The sequence below is a fragment of the Beta vulgaris genome, chromosome 6, assembly GCF_026745355.1.
Source record: "Beta vulgaris subsp. vulgaris cultivar EL10 chromosome 6, EL10.2, whole genome shotgun sequence".
Lineage (NCBI taxonomy): Eukaryota > Viridiplantae > Streptophyta > Magnoliopsida > Caryophyllales > Amaranthaceae > Beta > Beta vulgaris.
Genome location: NC_079207.1, coordinates 55,651,590 through 55,667,579, shown reverse-complemented (window position 1 = coordinate 55,667,579; position 15,990 = coordinate 55,651,590). Strand labels below are relative to the sequence as shown.

At 33.4% G+C, this 15,990-nt stretch overlaps 3 protein-coding genes across 3 annotated transcripts; 2 read left to right on the top strand and 1 right to left on the bottom strand.

Moving 5' to 3' along the window:
- Window positions 1-164: 164 nt before the first annotated feature.
- Window positions 165-2,065, top strand: LOC104903735 (U-box domain-containing protein 35). The gene is made up of 4 exons (XM_048637513.1): window positions 165-545; window positions 1,203-1,238; window positions 1,323-1,882; window positions 1,982-2,065. Exons 1-4 carry the CDS (start codon window positions 332-334, stop codon window positions 2,063-2,065), a joined length of 894 nt encoding a protein of 297 aa, XP_048493470.1. The 5' UTR covers window positions 165-331.
- An 11-nt stretch (window positions 2,066-2,076) lies between these two features.
- On the top strand, window positions 2,077-4,794 carry LOC125494015 (U-box domain-containing protein 35-like). The gene is made up of 5 exons (XM_048637514.1): window positions 2,077-2,084; window positions 2,324-2,333; window positions 2,460-2,882; window positions 3,225-3,983; window positions 4,322-4,794. Exons 1-5 carry the CDS (start codon window positions 2,077-2,079, stop codon window positions 4,508-4,510), a joined length of 1,389 nt encoding a protein of 462 aa, XP_048493471.1. The 3' UTR covers window positions 4,511-4,794.
- A 5,908-nt stretch (window positions 4,795-10,702) lies between these two features.
- Window positions 10,703-11,640, bottom strand: LOC125493991 (protein GOS9-like). Its single transcript, XM_048637476.2, has 4 exons — window positions 11,583-11,640; window positions 11,280-11,489; window positions 10,903-11,163; window positions 10,703-10,790 (listed from the first exon to the last, which is right to left on the bottom strand). Exons 2-4 carry the CDS (start codon window positions 11,478-11,480, stop codon window positions 10,773-10,775), a joined length of 480 nt encoding a protein of 159 aa, XP_048493433.1. The 5' UTR covers window positions 11,481-11,489; window positions 11,583-11,640; the 3' UTR covers window positions 10,703-10,772.
- Between the last annotated feature and the right edge of the window lie 4,350 nt (window positions 11,641-15,990).

Sequence of the window (15,990 nt, the reverse complement as noted above, 5' to 3'; positions counted from 1 at the left end):
ATTCTTGTACCAAGGCTCTACGTTTCATTTAAAACAAAAGCGGAGGAAATATAGAATCCAATTATCGTCGTTATAGCAATTTATAATTGGCTAAGCTACCAAGTACCAAACAAGCTGTATATATTTATATATTTGCGGTGACAAGCTTTCTGTAATATTTGCAGATCAAAGCAGACATTGTGCTTCTTGAATCAGATGATATTGCAAAGGCAATCTCATTGGAGACTTCTAGACAAGCAATAAGACATCTGGTCATTGGAGTTTCAGCATCTGGAAGCATTTTTTCAATGTACTAAAAGGAAAATGAGAAAGTACCTTACATGATTCATTAATGTTTTTGCAACTTATTTCCATGATTAATATGTTCATTAAGGAAATCATTTTTTGCAGGAGAAGTCTGTCACTGATGAGGGCAGATGACTTATGTCAAGTTATCTCAGAAAATGCTCCCAGTATTTGTTCAGTCTATACCATTGGTGATGGAAAGCTGCAACAACTACGTCCTGCAAGTTCAGAGCAGAATGTGATAACCATGGATGACACAAGTAATTTGGGAAAGTGCAATTGTTTGAACTCATTTCAAAGTTTCTGAACTTATGAGATTAATTAAGATTCAATAGAAATATTTTGAAATTATCCTAGTTTCTGAAAATTAGTAAAATTACATGAAAGAAAACATGGGCTTACAGTTAGTGAAGGTTTAATAAAGATCTACTTCTTCCGTCCCACTAATTGTCGAATTTCTAGTTTTGTTTGTCCTACAAGACCTATAACTAATGAATAGCAATTGATAAAAAGGATAGTTTAAAAATAAATTAAATACACAGTTCACACTTCAAAGCCTATGCACAAAAGCGTGGTGTATACCATGGCTTGGGTTACATGTTCTTTTGCATTACACACGCATGCTCTTTTGATCACAAGTCCAGTATTTGCATGTATTTTAAGCATAATGATTTTTGTATATTAACATTTACAGCTTCTTATTATGATGCATGTGTAATGAAATGGGAAGTGTGTAATTAAAGGAAAATGTAAATGTGACACAAAAAACTTGTAATCAAGAGCATGGGATTCCCAAGTGTAGGATCTAAACGTTGGTGTTTTTCCAACTAAGACAATCACAATGAGGATGGAGTACAATGAGTCAATTACCTCTTTATAACCTATTAGTTGAATTTTGGGTGTTTGTTATCTTGCAGGTCATCTACTGAAAAACAAACCTACATCACCAAGATGTGAGTATTGTTTTACAAGATCTATATGGAAAAAAATCATTAGTCATACCTGCTAAAAGATCTAACACTAGATGGCTTTGACAGATGGAAGCACAGCTGCAGCTTCAGACTTTTCGACCTCTACCTCCGAACCCAAACATCCTGAGTTTTCCCTGAAACATACTGCCCGTACTAAGACATTAGTAAGGGAGACATTAGAACGCAGGCAATATACCTTTAAGGATTTAAACATTAAGTTTGGCAATGCCAGTACTCAGAGTCAAAGTTCTAGCAGTGGAGACTCTGGATCTTGGGTTTCTGATCGAACATCTCCTGGATGTTCACTAATAGGAACCCAAACTGATGTCCCATCACCTATAGGAACTCTGCATAATGGTGGTGCTTTCGCTGCGACTTCCACAACAGTTTGTTTTATGAACACTCCTCCTGCAGGAACTCCACCCATGAGTTCTTATATGGCCACACATCCTGCAGGCTCCCGTGCAGGAACTCCACCAGGAGGTTCTTATGTGGGCACTTCTGCAAGAACTCCACCACAAGGTTCTGATGTTGGCACTCCTCCTTACTCTTACGATATAACGCCACCATCAGTTTCATTTCTAAATATTCCATCAGATTCCAAAAGAGGCTCTTCTAGTAATCAGGTATTAAATCATCTAATAGCATAGATCAATAGATTCCTTTCTGCTTTTAGATTATATGATCGCTTTCCTGATGGATTTCACATTATACGAAATCTGTAGATAGCTGAACTGGAAAAGCTAAGAATTGAACTTAGGCATATTGAAAAGATATGTGAACTGACTCATAATAGTTTTTTTAGCTGATTTTCTTATTGATGAAAGGGTAAGCTCCTTATTTAACACCAAGTAACTTCAAATAATTTTTTTTTTTACCCTTTGTCCAAATTTTTAAATAATTTTTTTTAGTTTCACCAATAGGAACTGACTCATAATTGTCCTTCAAATAATTTTTTTTTTTACCCTTTGTCCCAAATTTTTAAAAATAAGAAAATCAATGTTTTTGAGAATTTCCTGGTGACATTTTTAGCTACATGCTATATTTGCAATTGTATAAATTATTAGTCTAAAGAAGGTCCTAATAATTATTATTCCATTGATAATTGTTTAGTTTCACCAAATCCATATCATAATTCATAAGTTAGGAGGAAGTTTTCTAATAAAATTTCGGTATCCTTCTTATGTTATTTCACCTTTGTAGTTCCTCTTTCCCCTTGATCAGCTAAATGAACCAGGAGAGCGACTAGGGGAAGCATTGAAACTAAAGGAGGCAAAGGGTAAAGAGATAGAAAGTATAGAGAAGACCCAACTCTTATCTGAAATTATAGATCCAGGGCGTAGAGCTGAGAGAAACAAATCCAGGAACAAAGCAAACACTAAGGATACTCAAGAGATTGAGGAGAGCAAGAACAAGCTTAAACAGCTGTTCGTAAGTCCAGCTGTTCAGTACCAGAAGTTTACATGGGAAGAGATCATGGAAGCAACCTCATCCTTGTCAAATGAGTTTATAATAGGGATGGGTGCATTTGGAACTGTCTACAAGTGCAAATTGCACCACACGACCGTGGCAATAAAGGTCCTTCATTCCAAGGATAGTGTCACAAACAAGCAATTCGTTCAGGAGGTATGAGAATTCTGAATTTCATAAGGTAATATTAAATTTTGCTCTTTTTACTCGCACTCGGTTATTGATATCAAAGACAGGTTTGTCCCAAGGGTTTGGCCCAGGCATTTCATGAAACATTTTTATGATTTTGGCCCACAATTGAAACACAAACTTTTCACACCCATGTTGCCATGTTAGAATATCAAGGATTCGACATGGGTACTTCAAGTAAAATAGCAGGTTATGCTAAGTGTCAAAACTAATATAGCAGCACCCTCCATTCGAAAATAAAATGATAAAAGATTGCGGAATTGTATAAATCAAATAATAACTTTTGTTTAATGGTTGGTGATTTAACAGGTAGAAATCTTGAGCACGATTCGTCATCCACACTTGCTGTTGTTACTTGGTGCTGTTCCAGAAGAGAGTTGCCTTATATATGAGTACATGGATCAGGGTAGCCTAGATGATAGGTTGCTTCGGAAGACTGACAAGCCTCCTTTACCATGGTATGACAGGTTCAGGATCTGCTATGAAGTAGCAAGTGCTCTTGCCTTTCTCCACAGCACAAAGCCAAGACCTATTATTCATCGAGACCTTAAACCAGCGAACATCTTGCTTGACCACCACTTAGTTAGCAAGATTGGTGATGCTGGTCTCGGTACAATGATCAATATTGAACCTAACAATCAATCCTTGAAAACAATATACAAGGAAACTAGCCCAGTTGGAACACTTTGCTACATTGATCCCGAGTATCAAAGGGCTGGAAGAGTTTCAACTAAATCAGATATATATGCCTTAGGAGTGGTGATCTTACAGTTGTTGACTGCAAAACCAGCAGTTGGGATAGCCTATATGATTGAGGATGCTATAGACGAAGGCACTTTGACAGAACTCTTGGATCCAGAAGCCGGGGCATGGCCTGAGAACGAAACACTTGAGTTGGCTCTTTTAGGACTGCAATGTGCTGAGCTTAGGGGTAGAGATAGACCTGATTTGAGAGAGAAAGTTCTTCCTGCTTTGGAGATATTCAAAGATGTAGCTGACAGAGCCAGGGAATCAGCTTCGAACGCCCTAACAGAGACACCAGCACACTTTATGTGCCCCATTCTTAAGGTATGCATGGGTAGTAATACTATATATAGTGACATTATATTTACATTCAAATTGTTATTTTCTAGATTATTAAGTTGTAAAAAAGTCTCCTGATATGTCTAAATAGTTCATCTAGATTCTATACCCCCTAAGTCAGAGTCAAAAGTAAGAATTTTATTTTGGATTAACGTTGTTTGGCACATGAAAGCAATTTTTCATTAGAAAATATTAGATGAAGTAAATTAACATAAACTCTCCACAGACAATCTTTGAACTTTGTGATTCCATCAAGATCCTGTTTCATAAAGATGATTAAACATACAAATAATCCTTGTGATTTCACTTGATTCCTACAACAGGATTTCATGGAGGACCCATATGTGGCAGCTGACGGGTACACATACGACCGGAAGGCGATAGAGAAGTGGCTCATGGAAAGCGACATGTCGCCTACTACTAACCAACCACTTCCTCACAAGTTTATAATGCCAAATACCTCCCTGCTTGAGGCTATTAAGCAATGGAAGTCCAAAAAATCGCCAAATTAATGCACTTATTAGGGTGGAAACTAGCATTTTCATGCATTGTCGTCTATAAATGTTTTATGGAAAAGTGCATTTTTATGCATTATCGTCTCTAGAATGTTTTATGGAAGAGATCAACATTGTTATGTATGAAACTTTAGCAACTATTACTAACTAGGACCACTGCTATAGAATTCTCTATCTGGATCTTACTATCCAATGATTCACGATTTGAAAGACCTAACAGATCTGATCCTATGTAGAATCCTAAGTTTGTAGAATATTCAAATCATATTCAACTCAAAGAAATTCACGTGGTAGGATCTTTATACGAACTTATAACATTAGTGTATTACTATTTGATCCTATTTTAAAGTAGATACCAATTTAACATGTTATTTTTTCCAAATAAGATTTTGGTTACATGTTACGTGAATTGAATGCAATGCTTCTTGAGCATTCCCATGACGGGCTACCTCTGACGAGGTGTTAACCTCGTTCATTTGTTACTCATCTTGAATTTCTTCGAGATTTATATTACCCCCACATGTTATTTTGGAAATAAACTCTTTTTTGAGAAAGATACCATTACGAGAAACAAACACTTTGTTTTCGCTTTGGTTGTAGATGTAGTATCCCTTAGTCTCTTTTGGGTAACCCATAAAGAGACATTTATCGAATTTGGGTGAAAGCTTATCAGAGAGTAAATGCTTTACATAAGGATAGCAACCCTATATCCTTAGAAAGATAATTTTGAAATGTTTATAATCCACATTTCATATAGTATATTTTCCACTACTTTGTACGGTGCTCTGTCAAGTGCAAATGCACAATTTCAAGCGCAAACCCCATACGGAAATAGGAAGATCAACAAGACTCATTATGTATCGAACCATATCTTGTAAAGTTCGATTCCTTTTTTCGGAAATGTTGTTTGACTGTGGTGTTCCTGGTGGGGTCCATTGTGAAAGTATTCCACAGTCCTTCAAATGATCACTAATTTCTTTGAGATAAATATTCACCACCATGACTAGATCGCAATGCCTTAATTTTCTTTCCAAGTTAGTTATGCACTTCATTTGGAACTCCTTGAATTTTTCAAAGGATTTCGACCTATGTCGCATGAGGTAAACATATCCAAATGTGCTAGGTAAAAATAATGAAGTAATTGTACCCTCCCCTAGCCAAAGTACTCATAGGTCCACACACATTAGTATGTATGAGAGCTAAAAAATCATTGGCCCTTTCATTTGAATATGTGAAAGGAGACTTTTTCATTTTCCCCATCAAGCCAAAACTCACATGCATCAAATGATTGATTTGAGAATTCATATCTTTATGAGTCGAGGTTTCTCAATGCGCTTTGAGCTTATGTAGCCTAATCGACAATGCCATATGTATGTAAGGTATGAATAATTTGCTTTCTGTTTCCGGCTATCTATGTTATAGATGGGGGTTTCTAAGTCTAGTACACATAAGCCATTTGATAACTTAGTGGAGCCATATAACATATCATTCAAATACGCAGAACAACAATTGCTCTTTATAGTAAATGAAAAACCTTCCGAATCAAACACAAGAATTGAAATAAGGTTCTTTGTGAGAGCATGAACATAATAACACAATTATAAGTTCTAAAACTACTCCTCAAGGTAAAAGTGGATATATACTCCCATTGCCAATGTAGCAACTCGTAATCTATTACCAACACGAAGATCCACCTCTCCTTAGCCTGATGTTCTACTTCTTTTGAGGCCTTACTTATTACAAATAATGTGCGAACCACAAGCGGTATCAAATACTCAAGAAGCAAAAGTAGCTAAGTTAACTTCTATAAGATACAAATATGAAGTAGATTCTCCTTTCTTCCGATCCTTCAGATACTTACGGCAACTATTCTTCCAGTGACTAAGGTTGTTACATGTGTAACAATAGTGCTCATTAGCAACTTTTGGTTCTGGTATAGTTTTTTTTGCTTTCCATAAGTTTCAAACTTGGAAACTTGTTTGTTTTTCGTCCTTCTTAATAGCAGTTCCAATTCTATTGAGCGATTGCCCTTTACTAACCATAAGAACATCCTATGTTCTTTTGTTAGCTTGTTAGGCATGTTTTGCTCTGTCTAAGTTAGCATTTCATGCATCTCTCGCATGATAGATTCCTCCCCTCCCATGAGAAAGTTTTTGAACTTTTTAGTTCTGAGAACAATTCTCATATCCCTTTCACTTACAATGGAACGTTCAACATTTAATTTGTCCTTCGAAAGGATGGAGCGCAAATTACAAGTAGAGGTGTTATTGTTGTTACTACACATAATTACTACAACAAATAATAAAACAAGATTCAATTAATGTTTATCAAAAGCAGCAATTAAACAATTTTGATTAATTAGTACCCTTTATTTAAAATGAAAGTCCCTATTGAATAAAGAAATAATCAAGATCCCCTCACTGTAAAATCAAACGAACTTTGGCTCTGCCTTCAATGTATAGTAGTTGAGGTGAGTAAACACTTTACTAGTTATAACAAATTATAATTCTTGGTAGACAGGTTAACAACTCCATGTTTACTCCTACCTCTTAGCTTAAAAATCCGAAACTTTGTCTTTTGAATCAACTTGTTCATTCGTCTGTTATTGCCACATGAACTTTCCTGAATCTCTCTCCTCATTCTCTTCCCTTTTCTATTTCTCTGTCCTTTTTTTTCTCCATTGTTCACTCTATTGAAGGTTCAAAAGCTCAATTGCAAATTGACTAATATTTTCTGCCTTTGATTTTGTTATTAAAATGTCATAAGCCAAAAGTTTTGTTGTAGGCTTGTATCCTATGTCTTTAGCTATTATCAATGTACATGAGAAGTTTGTTTCTAAAGGAATTCTCTTATGAAGTTTGAAGGTGACATAATAATTCATTGAAATTTAATGTTAGAATACGAAAGAAAATGCACTACTCACATCAAAGATTCACAACACAACATAACAAATATGTATAATTGTGTATTAGTAAGAAATTCGCAAATTATAATTCACTCATTCACCAAATGAATTCAATAACAAAGTAAATAAATTATAATTTACCATCACTGTAAATTCCCAATTCACAAATTCACACTATTGGTTTTTGAATTCATAAATACAATCTTTTGATTTTTAAGTTCACAAATCAATAGATTCCTAATTCACAAACCCATAAATCCACACAATTCATTAACCCATAAACTCACAAATCATTAAATCATTAGATGGAAAAGAAATTGAAAGAGCTTTCGAGAAAGAAACAAAGAAAATTAACTAACAGTACAACACGCTAAAATCTGCAGTCACACAGACCAGGCAGGCGGAAATCACTAGCGCAACAACTCAGCAACATGCCAACAATAATGACTCGAGGCGACCGACGCCGACTGACGAGTTTGGGGTAGAGATTGAACGGAAATGACAGCTTTAGGTTTAGAATTTCTTTTGATTTTCCTTTTTGTTTGCAAAAAAAACACGGGTAGCACGTGCTATCCCTTGTTATCAGGTGGCTCCGCCCTTGATCCTCCACCACATCTGAGCTCCACACAACCTATCATCTCCTATGTCTGACCATCATCTTCCCTTTAACTCATGAAACACCACAAGCCCTGTTACCCTCCTAAACTACAGCAACCACCACCAACCTATTAAGACATTAGGAGAATAGGTCCTCTATTGTCATATCTTTGTGCGCTCCACCCATATGTCTCGGGTAAAATGTTATGGGCATGATCCATAAATAAAGATAGTATATAGTATAGGATTCTTCCAATAATATGATAGAATTTGCTAGTGAAGGTTTACTAAATTTAATCTTGCCACAATATAAGTCTTTGTATGAAGCATCTTCTCTTTGAATCGACTATTGATACTTGAGGTATATCTATATTTTTCATGATGCCGTTGAGTTTGCATGCTGTGAAAATTTGCATTGTATTGTGTAAATAGGTGGCTCGAAAGGTTGTTGGCAACTGGAACAATTACTTATTTGGTGGAATTTTCACTTGTTTCACAAATGGACTTTTTCGAGGATGAGGACAAAAAAACAATGATCCAACATTTTTTGTTGATTTGTCTAGAAGACCAACAAGAACATTTTCTTGATTTTCCTAGGTAACCACCAAGAATATTCTCCAACATACTCAATTTAACCTTGTAGATATATAAGGAGATTTTTTTCTAGCAAGATATTACTCGGACCTCTAGATATTTTATGTATTTATATATGATTATTACTTATGTGTTATTTTATTTTTCTTTATATAATTATCATTTGGTAGTTGTTTGAAGTGGTAGTTGATTATCACCTGTAGTGTTGTTTATATATATGATTTTTCACTTATGTGCTAAATTAGTTTTTTTTTTCTATTTTTTCTATTCTATATGGATGAGGTAATTTGTTTAAGTTATTATATCTTAATTATATTTTAAATTTAATTAAACATCTCATTTATTATTAATACTACATTTTAATTATGAAATGGTGGGTGAATGAGGATGAGGATGAAAACAAGGATCAAAGTGAAGGAAATGCAAACAAATGAAGAGTAGTACTCCCTCCGTTTTTTTTTATCTTTCTCACTTTCTTGTGCACATCTCCTAATGCACATTTTTGAACTTAAATATCTTTCATCATATATTAGTAAAAATTATAACGATTGAACATTAATAATGTACTAATTGAGACGTATCAAACAAGATCCCACATGACTATATATTTTCTTATAAATTGGAAAAAATTGAGAAGATTCTCTCTAAGTATGAGTAGTGTCAACATTCTAAGTGAGAACGATAAAAAAAAAACAGAGGGAGTATGACATTGGCTGCTATTGATCTATTGATTCCTAATCTGCTGTTCTACTATGTTGTGGTGCTGTTTTGTTCAGCTCATGGTTGTGCTACTGTTTGTATTAATCGTTGGTGTTGATTAGTCTGCTCCCATTAATCTGAACTTAGTTGCTACGTTGTTTGGCATTTAATCTATTATTTTAGATCAATGTTGACTTGGTTTGATTTTGGTAGCTTTTTATTTTTGTGATTTTTGTTACTTTGGGGCTTGCATGTTGTTGCAAGGCTTAGGGTGTTTTATTTGGTTGAGAATATAGAACAATTTTGTTCGCATTAACTCTTCGATTTCCATATAATTTTTTTGCTTTACTTTTGCAAATTTATCTCCATTACTTTTCATAGGTGATCGTGCTTGTAAATGTATAAAAGAATAATCTATTTTTGGTGCATCTAACTACCTTTCATAACAATCTCACATTGCTTCTAAATACATTATTTGAAAAATAAGATATTGCCTCTAATTATATGTTGCGTTAAAATTATATGGTTGTCCCTAAAATTTGTAATTTTTAGAAACAATTTTTTAGATTGCCTCTTATAATATTTTGAGGCAAGAATATGTGATTGCTTCTAAATGTGGAGACTTTTAGAAGCAACACGTTATATTGTTTCAAAAAGGAGCATTTATAGCCAATCATCTATTATCGACGGACTTATTAGCGACAACCACTAATTTGTTTCAAAAAGTATAGAGGCTACATATTTGTTTTAGAGGCAAACCAGTGTTGCCTCAAAAGTCTATTTTTGAATATATTAGATTTTTCGATAATCTAAGTAATTCAAAGTGGGCATAGCTTGTTAGAATATTACTTTTGATTAACAAAAGAGTATCCATTATAATGATGGAATTTGACTATAACTTCTGAATTTGGGCTTTTAAGACGTTCATTAATTAGAGAATGTAATCATGTGTTGTTGTGATGCTAATCCCCGTATTATCAACTTTTAGATATTAGAGATCAAAGATACTAATGTACAAAGGTCTAAACTGACAAGTTTTTTTTCTTATTTATTTGAAGGTAAAATGAAATGACTTGCAAGTAGGGGGGGAGATTAAGAATCCCTCTTGTTTGGAATAGAATGAAGGATGGCCGCCAAACCCTAGTGGCCAACAAGATTGTTTTGATATTTAACTAAAAGTAGATAAATTAGAGACCAAAAGACTATGTAACGAGCCAAGATTAACAAGTTATAACACCTTTATTATATAGCATAATTTAACACCACATAAGAAAAACAAGAAAATTAACAATACATCACTCAATAAGTTTATTAGAAATGAAACATGCCACTAAAAGTACACGATCGTGCGTGGCTTACAAAAATCAAATAAGTTCGTAGTGCATGAGCAATATCCTCGTGAAAACACCAAGATTTATTCATATGTTGCACATGATCATTGCAGTTTGGCTGATAGCTAGACTTTCAAGCACTTGGAAACTCCTGAATTTGACATGAAACCAATATACATTAGCCAATAGTCAAAATGATTATTGTAATCAATACAATTTAATGAGGGAATGAAACACAATTTTAGAATAGAAAATCATCTTACAGTCCTAACGAAAATTCCAATCGAGTCGAGATAGTTATTGTTCCTTCCGAAAATCCCGACAATTGGGCCATCAGTTAGGTCAGGAGAATGAAAAGTTTGAGCATCTATAAGATCCCTTCCTTGTCCATATGGTCCATATCCCGCGGGATTTAAATTGGTGTGTATCTTGAGTTTGCCAATAAGGACTTCATTGTTCTGATCTGCATAGTTCCCGTAGGTACCACTTAATCTTGTCAAGTATTCGCCAGCTACGAGTTTAATCTGTTTACATGTATTTAGGGAAAGCGAGATGGTGGTAAATGTTAGAATTAAGACGGGAATGCAAAATAAACCATGTAGATTTAACGAAACATGAAGTCTTGAAGGAGTAAGTTTACGTCTGTTTCATCACCACCATTACCACCAAACTGTACCGTGTAGGTACTTCCGTCATGCTTAGTTACCACGAACGCAATCGCATCGACAATGTATCCATGCCTTACTGAGCATCCTGAGATATGTTCACCTTCTGCAAGTTGCATACGGAAGGTTTCTGGCAATTGAGAACCATAAGGTCCGTATTGCTCGATTTGCACCATCACTTGATCCTGCAGATGTAAACAAAACAGTTCATTATCATTACATATGTATTAGGTATAGAGAATGAGAATATATTAGAAAAGCAAGTGTTGATTGTGCACCTTTTTTGGTTTGTTTGAAGAAGGTGACGAGGTGGGAATTAGACAAGTAATTTTTAGAAGTCTGTTGTGATTTCTATGAATGAGGACTATATCTATTTATATATATATATGAAGAGCATAGACTTTTTCAGGGAGTTATGCATGATTTAACAAATTTGGAATCAACATATATTACTAATATTAGTATGATTTATGCATACGACTAAGATACTGAAATTTATCTATTAAACTTTTATGCACTAGTCCATGTGTGTTTAAAGTATGTTTAAAGTCAACTGATTATTGATCTTTTGGAGCAGCATGACCATGTGTACATATATTCAGCTAAATAGCAATGGTATGTATCGACACGAATTTAAATAGATCCCACATGACTACGTTTTTTGCTTACATAAAAATTACAAAACACGGTCAAATGAAAGTGATGTGTGAATAATATAAAAGTCAAAGCGTGTTATCTATATAAATATATTAAAAGACGTTCATATCAGAGGAACAGTGCCACGTGTCACTCTTCTAAAACTTACAATACACATGTTTATAATCTGAATTCACAATGTGTAGCTATTAAGATTCGATTGCATAGCCTTTTAAATCAAATGTGAGAGTTTAATCACTAATCCATTACAATTTCAATGCTTAATCTTTCAAAGTAAAACATAATAAAGTCTTATAATTATATGTAGTTATTAAAATATGTAGATAAAATTTTTGATCTTTAACCTTTTTATTAAGTAATAATATTCTCTTACCTAAGTTCCATTGAAATTGTTATTTTTATCCCTACTTTCTAACAAGTTTTTTTGAACAACTTATCGTGTCATAACGTCCAAATTTCGCATAAGACTAAATATCACGGAAAGCTAATAGAATCAATTATGAATTTATGAATAATAATGTAATTGACAATTGTAACTAACTCGGGGTATCGCCCGGACCATAATACTGGTTTATTTTGAAACAGGAAAATATAATCCAAGAAGTAATATAATGTTATAGAGATGTCAGGTAAGAGAACATAAATGTATACATATTATTGGAATATAAAGATGATTTTTCAGTTTGAATGTTAATAAAAACGAATTAACTTTGATATGTCTCCTGTCAAAAAAATAAAAACTATTAATATGTCGTGTCATGAGCTTTATCACCAAAGAACTTTATAAATACCTTATAAATACCAACTAAGCAACAAGTCTCCTCCCTAGTAATATTATTCTAAGACTTGAAATTTATCCTTTTTTAAAGTACGTAACTAGTTATTAGGTCCGGATTATACCCCGGGTAAGAAAACATTTCATTTATTAATACTTTATGATAATAACACTAAATACAATTTAGGCTAGTGGTTAAGACTTTAGTAAATGTACTTGAGGTCTTGAGATCAAACTCTATACTATCCAATTTCTAATTTTTTTATTGTACATGGATTACAATGAAACTAAAACTCCCTAGGGAAAGCGCCACGTAACACATTTTCTTGTTTATGCACGCCTTTTGATATATTTGTATAGATTATCACCAAAGAACTTTGTATTTCTTTAATTCGACTTTGAACAAAGTCTTTATTTAGCACCACATTTTTTTTACATATTATTGGGTTTAAGCTACTTCATTTGAGCTTTTCACAAGTATTTTGAAAATTTTAATTATAACTTTTTATTTAAATTTTATAATATGAAAAGTAATATAGTTAAAACATATATAGATCGAACTTAGTAACTTCTCGGATCGAACATTAGTATTTATTGTCGGCACTAAAAAAGCTATCTAGGCTCATTAACATCCCTAACCCTACCCTTCCCAAAATAGTACATCCTTACATAGAACTAGGAGTGTTAACGAGAAAAACCATGACCCAAGCCTGAGGTTCCTCAGCTCGGCTCGACTCAGCTTGGCTCGTAAAACTTTTACTCGAACTCGAGCCTACTCTTGAGCTTACTCTCATTAGCTTTTCAAGCTTAAAATTTTTAGTTCAATTTACATTAAAACTCAACTTGAGATAAAAAATTATATTACGTATATTTTATTAATATTCTTAGACTAGTCACTTTATGTTTTTCATAAGTATAATGCACAATTTAAGTATAACTTTTAATTTAATTTCTATAATATCGAAAACAATATAGCTAAAATATATTCGGAGTCTACTCATAAACTTTTCAAATCGAACTCTGGTACGTCGGCTCCAGAAAATTTCGAGCCAAGCTTGAATAGAGCCAACTAGGCTCATTAACAGCCCTACAAAACCTTTCGGATAAGTAAATATCTTTTAGTTTTATAGAGCCTTTTCCGTCCCTTTTTTTCATTCTTTTTTCTTCTCCCATTTCCTAACCTGGCATAAACGCAGTTACCACACTGCCCACCATCTAAATTATATTGTTGTTCCCCAAATAAAATTTGAGTCGTATTAAGCTTAGACTTCCCCAAATTAGTAAAAACTAAAGAGCAACACATTTCCTCCAACGTCGCCAACTTTTCGTTAGTGTCCAGCAAATTTTGAGCTAAAGATGAAAAAAAGGATTAGAAGTACTTAACTTTTAGCTAGCTAGGTAGAAACAAGAAAAAGGAATTAGGAAGAAGAGAAGGAGGGTGAGGGAACATTGCATAAAAGAAAATCAAAAAACGAAAAGGCAAACATATCATGAGAAGCTGACACTTTGGCCTATTTACCTCTTTAATATGTATCAATAGTTTATATTATTATAAGTTAATCAATTGTTCGGATTATTTAAGAACGTCAGCAATAATTGAGATTATTCATGTTAATTTTCCTAATTTAGTTTGATTAAAATGTATGTAACCAATTTTTTCATTAATGCGTTAGTCTTCCAAAGTGATTACATATTTAAGAAAAGAGTTACTACATAATACATTAATGAAGAATTATCTATATATTGTATATCGAATTGAAACCATAAAGAGAAGACTTTGATGCTAAGTCATAATGAAGAAAACTTAACTTCTCCTATAATAATTTACATCTATAAACAACAATAAATTGAACTTTTTTTCCATTCACCAACAAATAAAAAAGAGAAAGCTTGAGGTGCTAAAGAAAGACTTCGTTCAAAGTCGTATTAAAGAAACAGTAAGGTCTTTAGTGATAATTTATATAATGATTTTTTCACCAAATATTTCTGACGAATTACGAAATTCACCATATACCCTCAATTTTATAGACATTCAACATATATTCATGAGTTTTCAATTGTGCACCATCAGCCCTTTTTCTAACGCCCGTTAACTTGTCGTTGCCATTTTTTTACGAATTTGTCATTATTAACCCCTAACCCTAAAATTTAAATCCTAATCTAATTCCTTAAATCTAATATAAACCCTAAACCTAAAATCTAAACCCTAATCCCTAAACGTAAACCTAACCCCCCCCCTCCCCTCCTCCTCCCCTCTACCAGCCCCCATCCCCTCACTCTCCCCTCCACCACGACTTAACGCTCGTTAGAAAAAGGGTATATGGTGCACATTTTTGAAAACTAAGGGGTATAAGGCGAATATCTAAAACATTGAGGGTATATGGTGAATTTCGTGATTTGTCAGGTTTATTTGGTGAAAAAACTGTTTATACTAATATATAAAAAGGTGTTCTAAACAAACAAAGGAATCGAGCCACATGGCGCTCTCCTTTAGGTTGTTTTACTTCACATGATCCATATAAAAAAAATTATAGTAAATGCATTGTATAGGATTTGATCCTATGACCTTCAAGTTCATATATAATAACATCCTTACCATTAAACCAAATGATATTTGATTATATCATTTTAAAGTAAATTACTAATAATGAATACTATAAGTACTTGGGACATAGCTCGAGCCTACAAACTAGTTACATACTTAAACAAAGGCTAAATCTCAAGTCGTACAATAATATTACAAGGGAGGAGACTAAGGGTGCGTTCTCTTCACCTAAATAACGCTGAACTGAACTTATTGGAGTTGATTCAACTTATTGGACCTGATTGGAAGTAATTGGATATGATTGAAACTTATTGATCTGATTGAAACTTATTGAAACTTATATATTGGATCTGATTGGAACTTATTAGACATTATTGAACCGGATTGAAACTTATTTGACCTTATTTAACAAAAAAAAATTGATAAGTAATAACATAAATATTACACCTAACATAAATACTATCCTAGGAAATTAATTATGACAGAATAATTTTTAAAATTTATCCTTAAGAAAATAGTAAGTATTAATTATCTCTTATGATTAACATTTAAAAAAAAATTATTGATATGCTTACTTATACACAACTTTTCACCACTAATATATGCTTCCATATACGCAACCCAAAACTCGGACTCAACTCGTTAGCATTTTTAGGTTATCTAATACTCTAGATTATTCTTAGTTAGTCAATTGGTTGGATTATTCTAA

Coding starts and splice junctions, on each gene's coding strand:
- LOC104903735 (XM_048637513.1), top strand. CDS start 332: ATGTTTTTGCAACTTATTTCCATGATTAATATGTTCATTAAGGAAATC. Junction 546..1,202: donor GATAACCATGGATGACACAA/GTAATTTGGGAA, acceptor GTTATCTTGCAG/GTCATCTACTGAAAAACAAA. Junction 1,883..1,981: donor GAGGCTCTTCTAGTAATCAG/GTATTAAATCAT, acceptor CGAAATCTGTAG/ATAGCTGAACTGGAAAAGCT.
- LOC125494015 (XM_048637514.1), top strand. Junction 2,883..3,224: donor ACAAGCAATTCGTTCAGGAG/GTATGAGAATTC, acceptor GTGATTTAACAG/GTAGAAATCTTGAGCACGAT. Junction 3,984..4,321: donor TTATGTGCCCCATTCTTAAG/GTATGCATGGGT, acceptor TTCCTACAACAG/GATTTCATGGAGGACCCATA.
- LOC125493991 (XM_048637476.2), bottom strand. CDS start 11,480: ATGGTGCAAATCGAGCAATACGGACCTTATGGTTCTCAATTGCCAGAA. Junction 11,164..11,279: donor ATGGTGGTGATGAAACAGAC/GTAAACTTACTC, acceptor ACATGTAAACAG/ATTAAACTCGTAGCTGGCGA.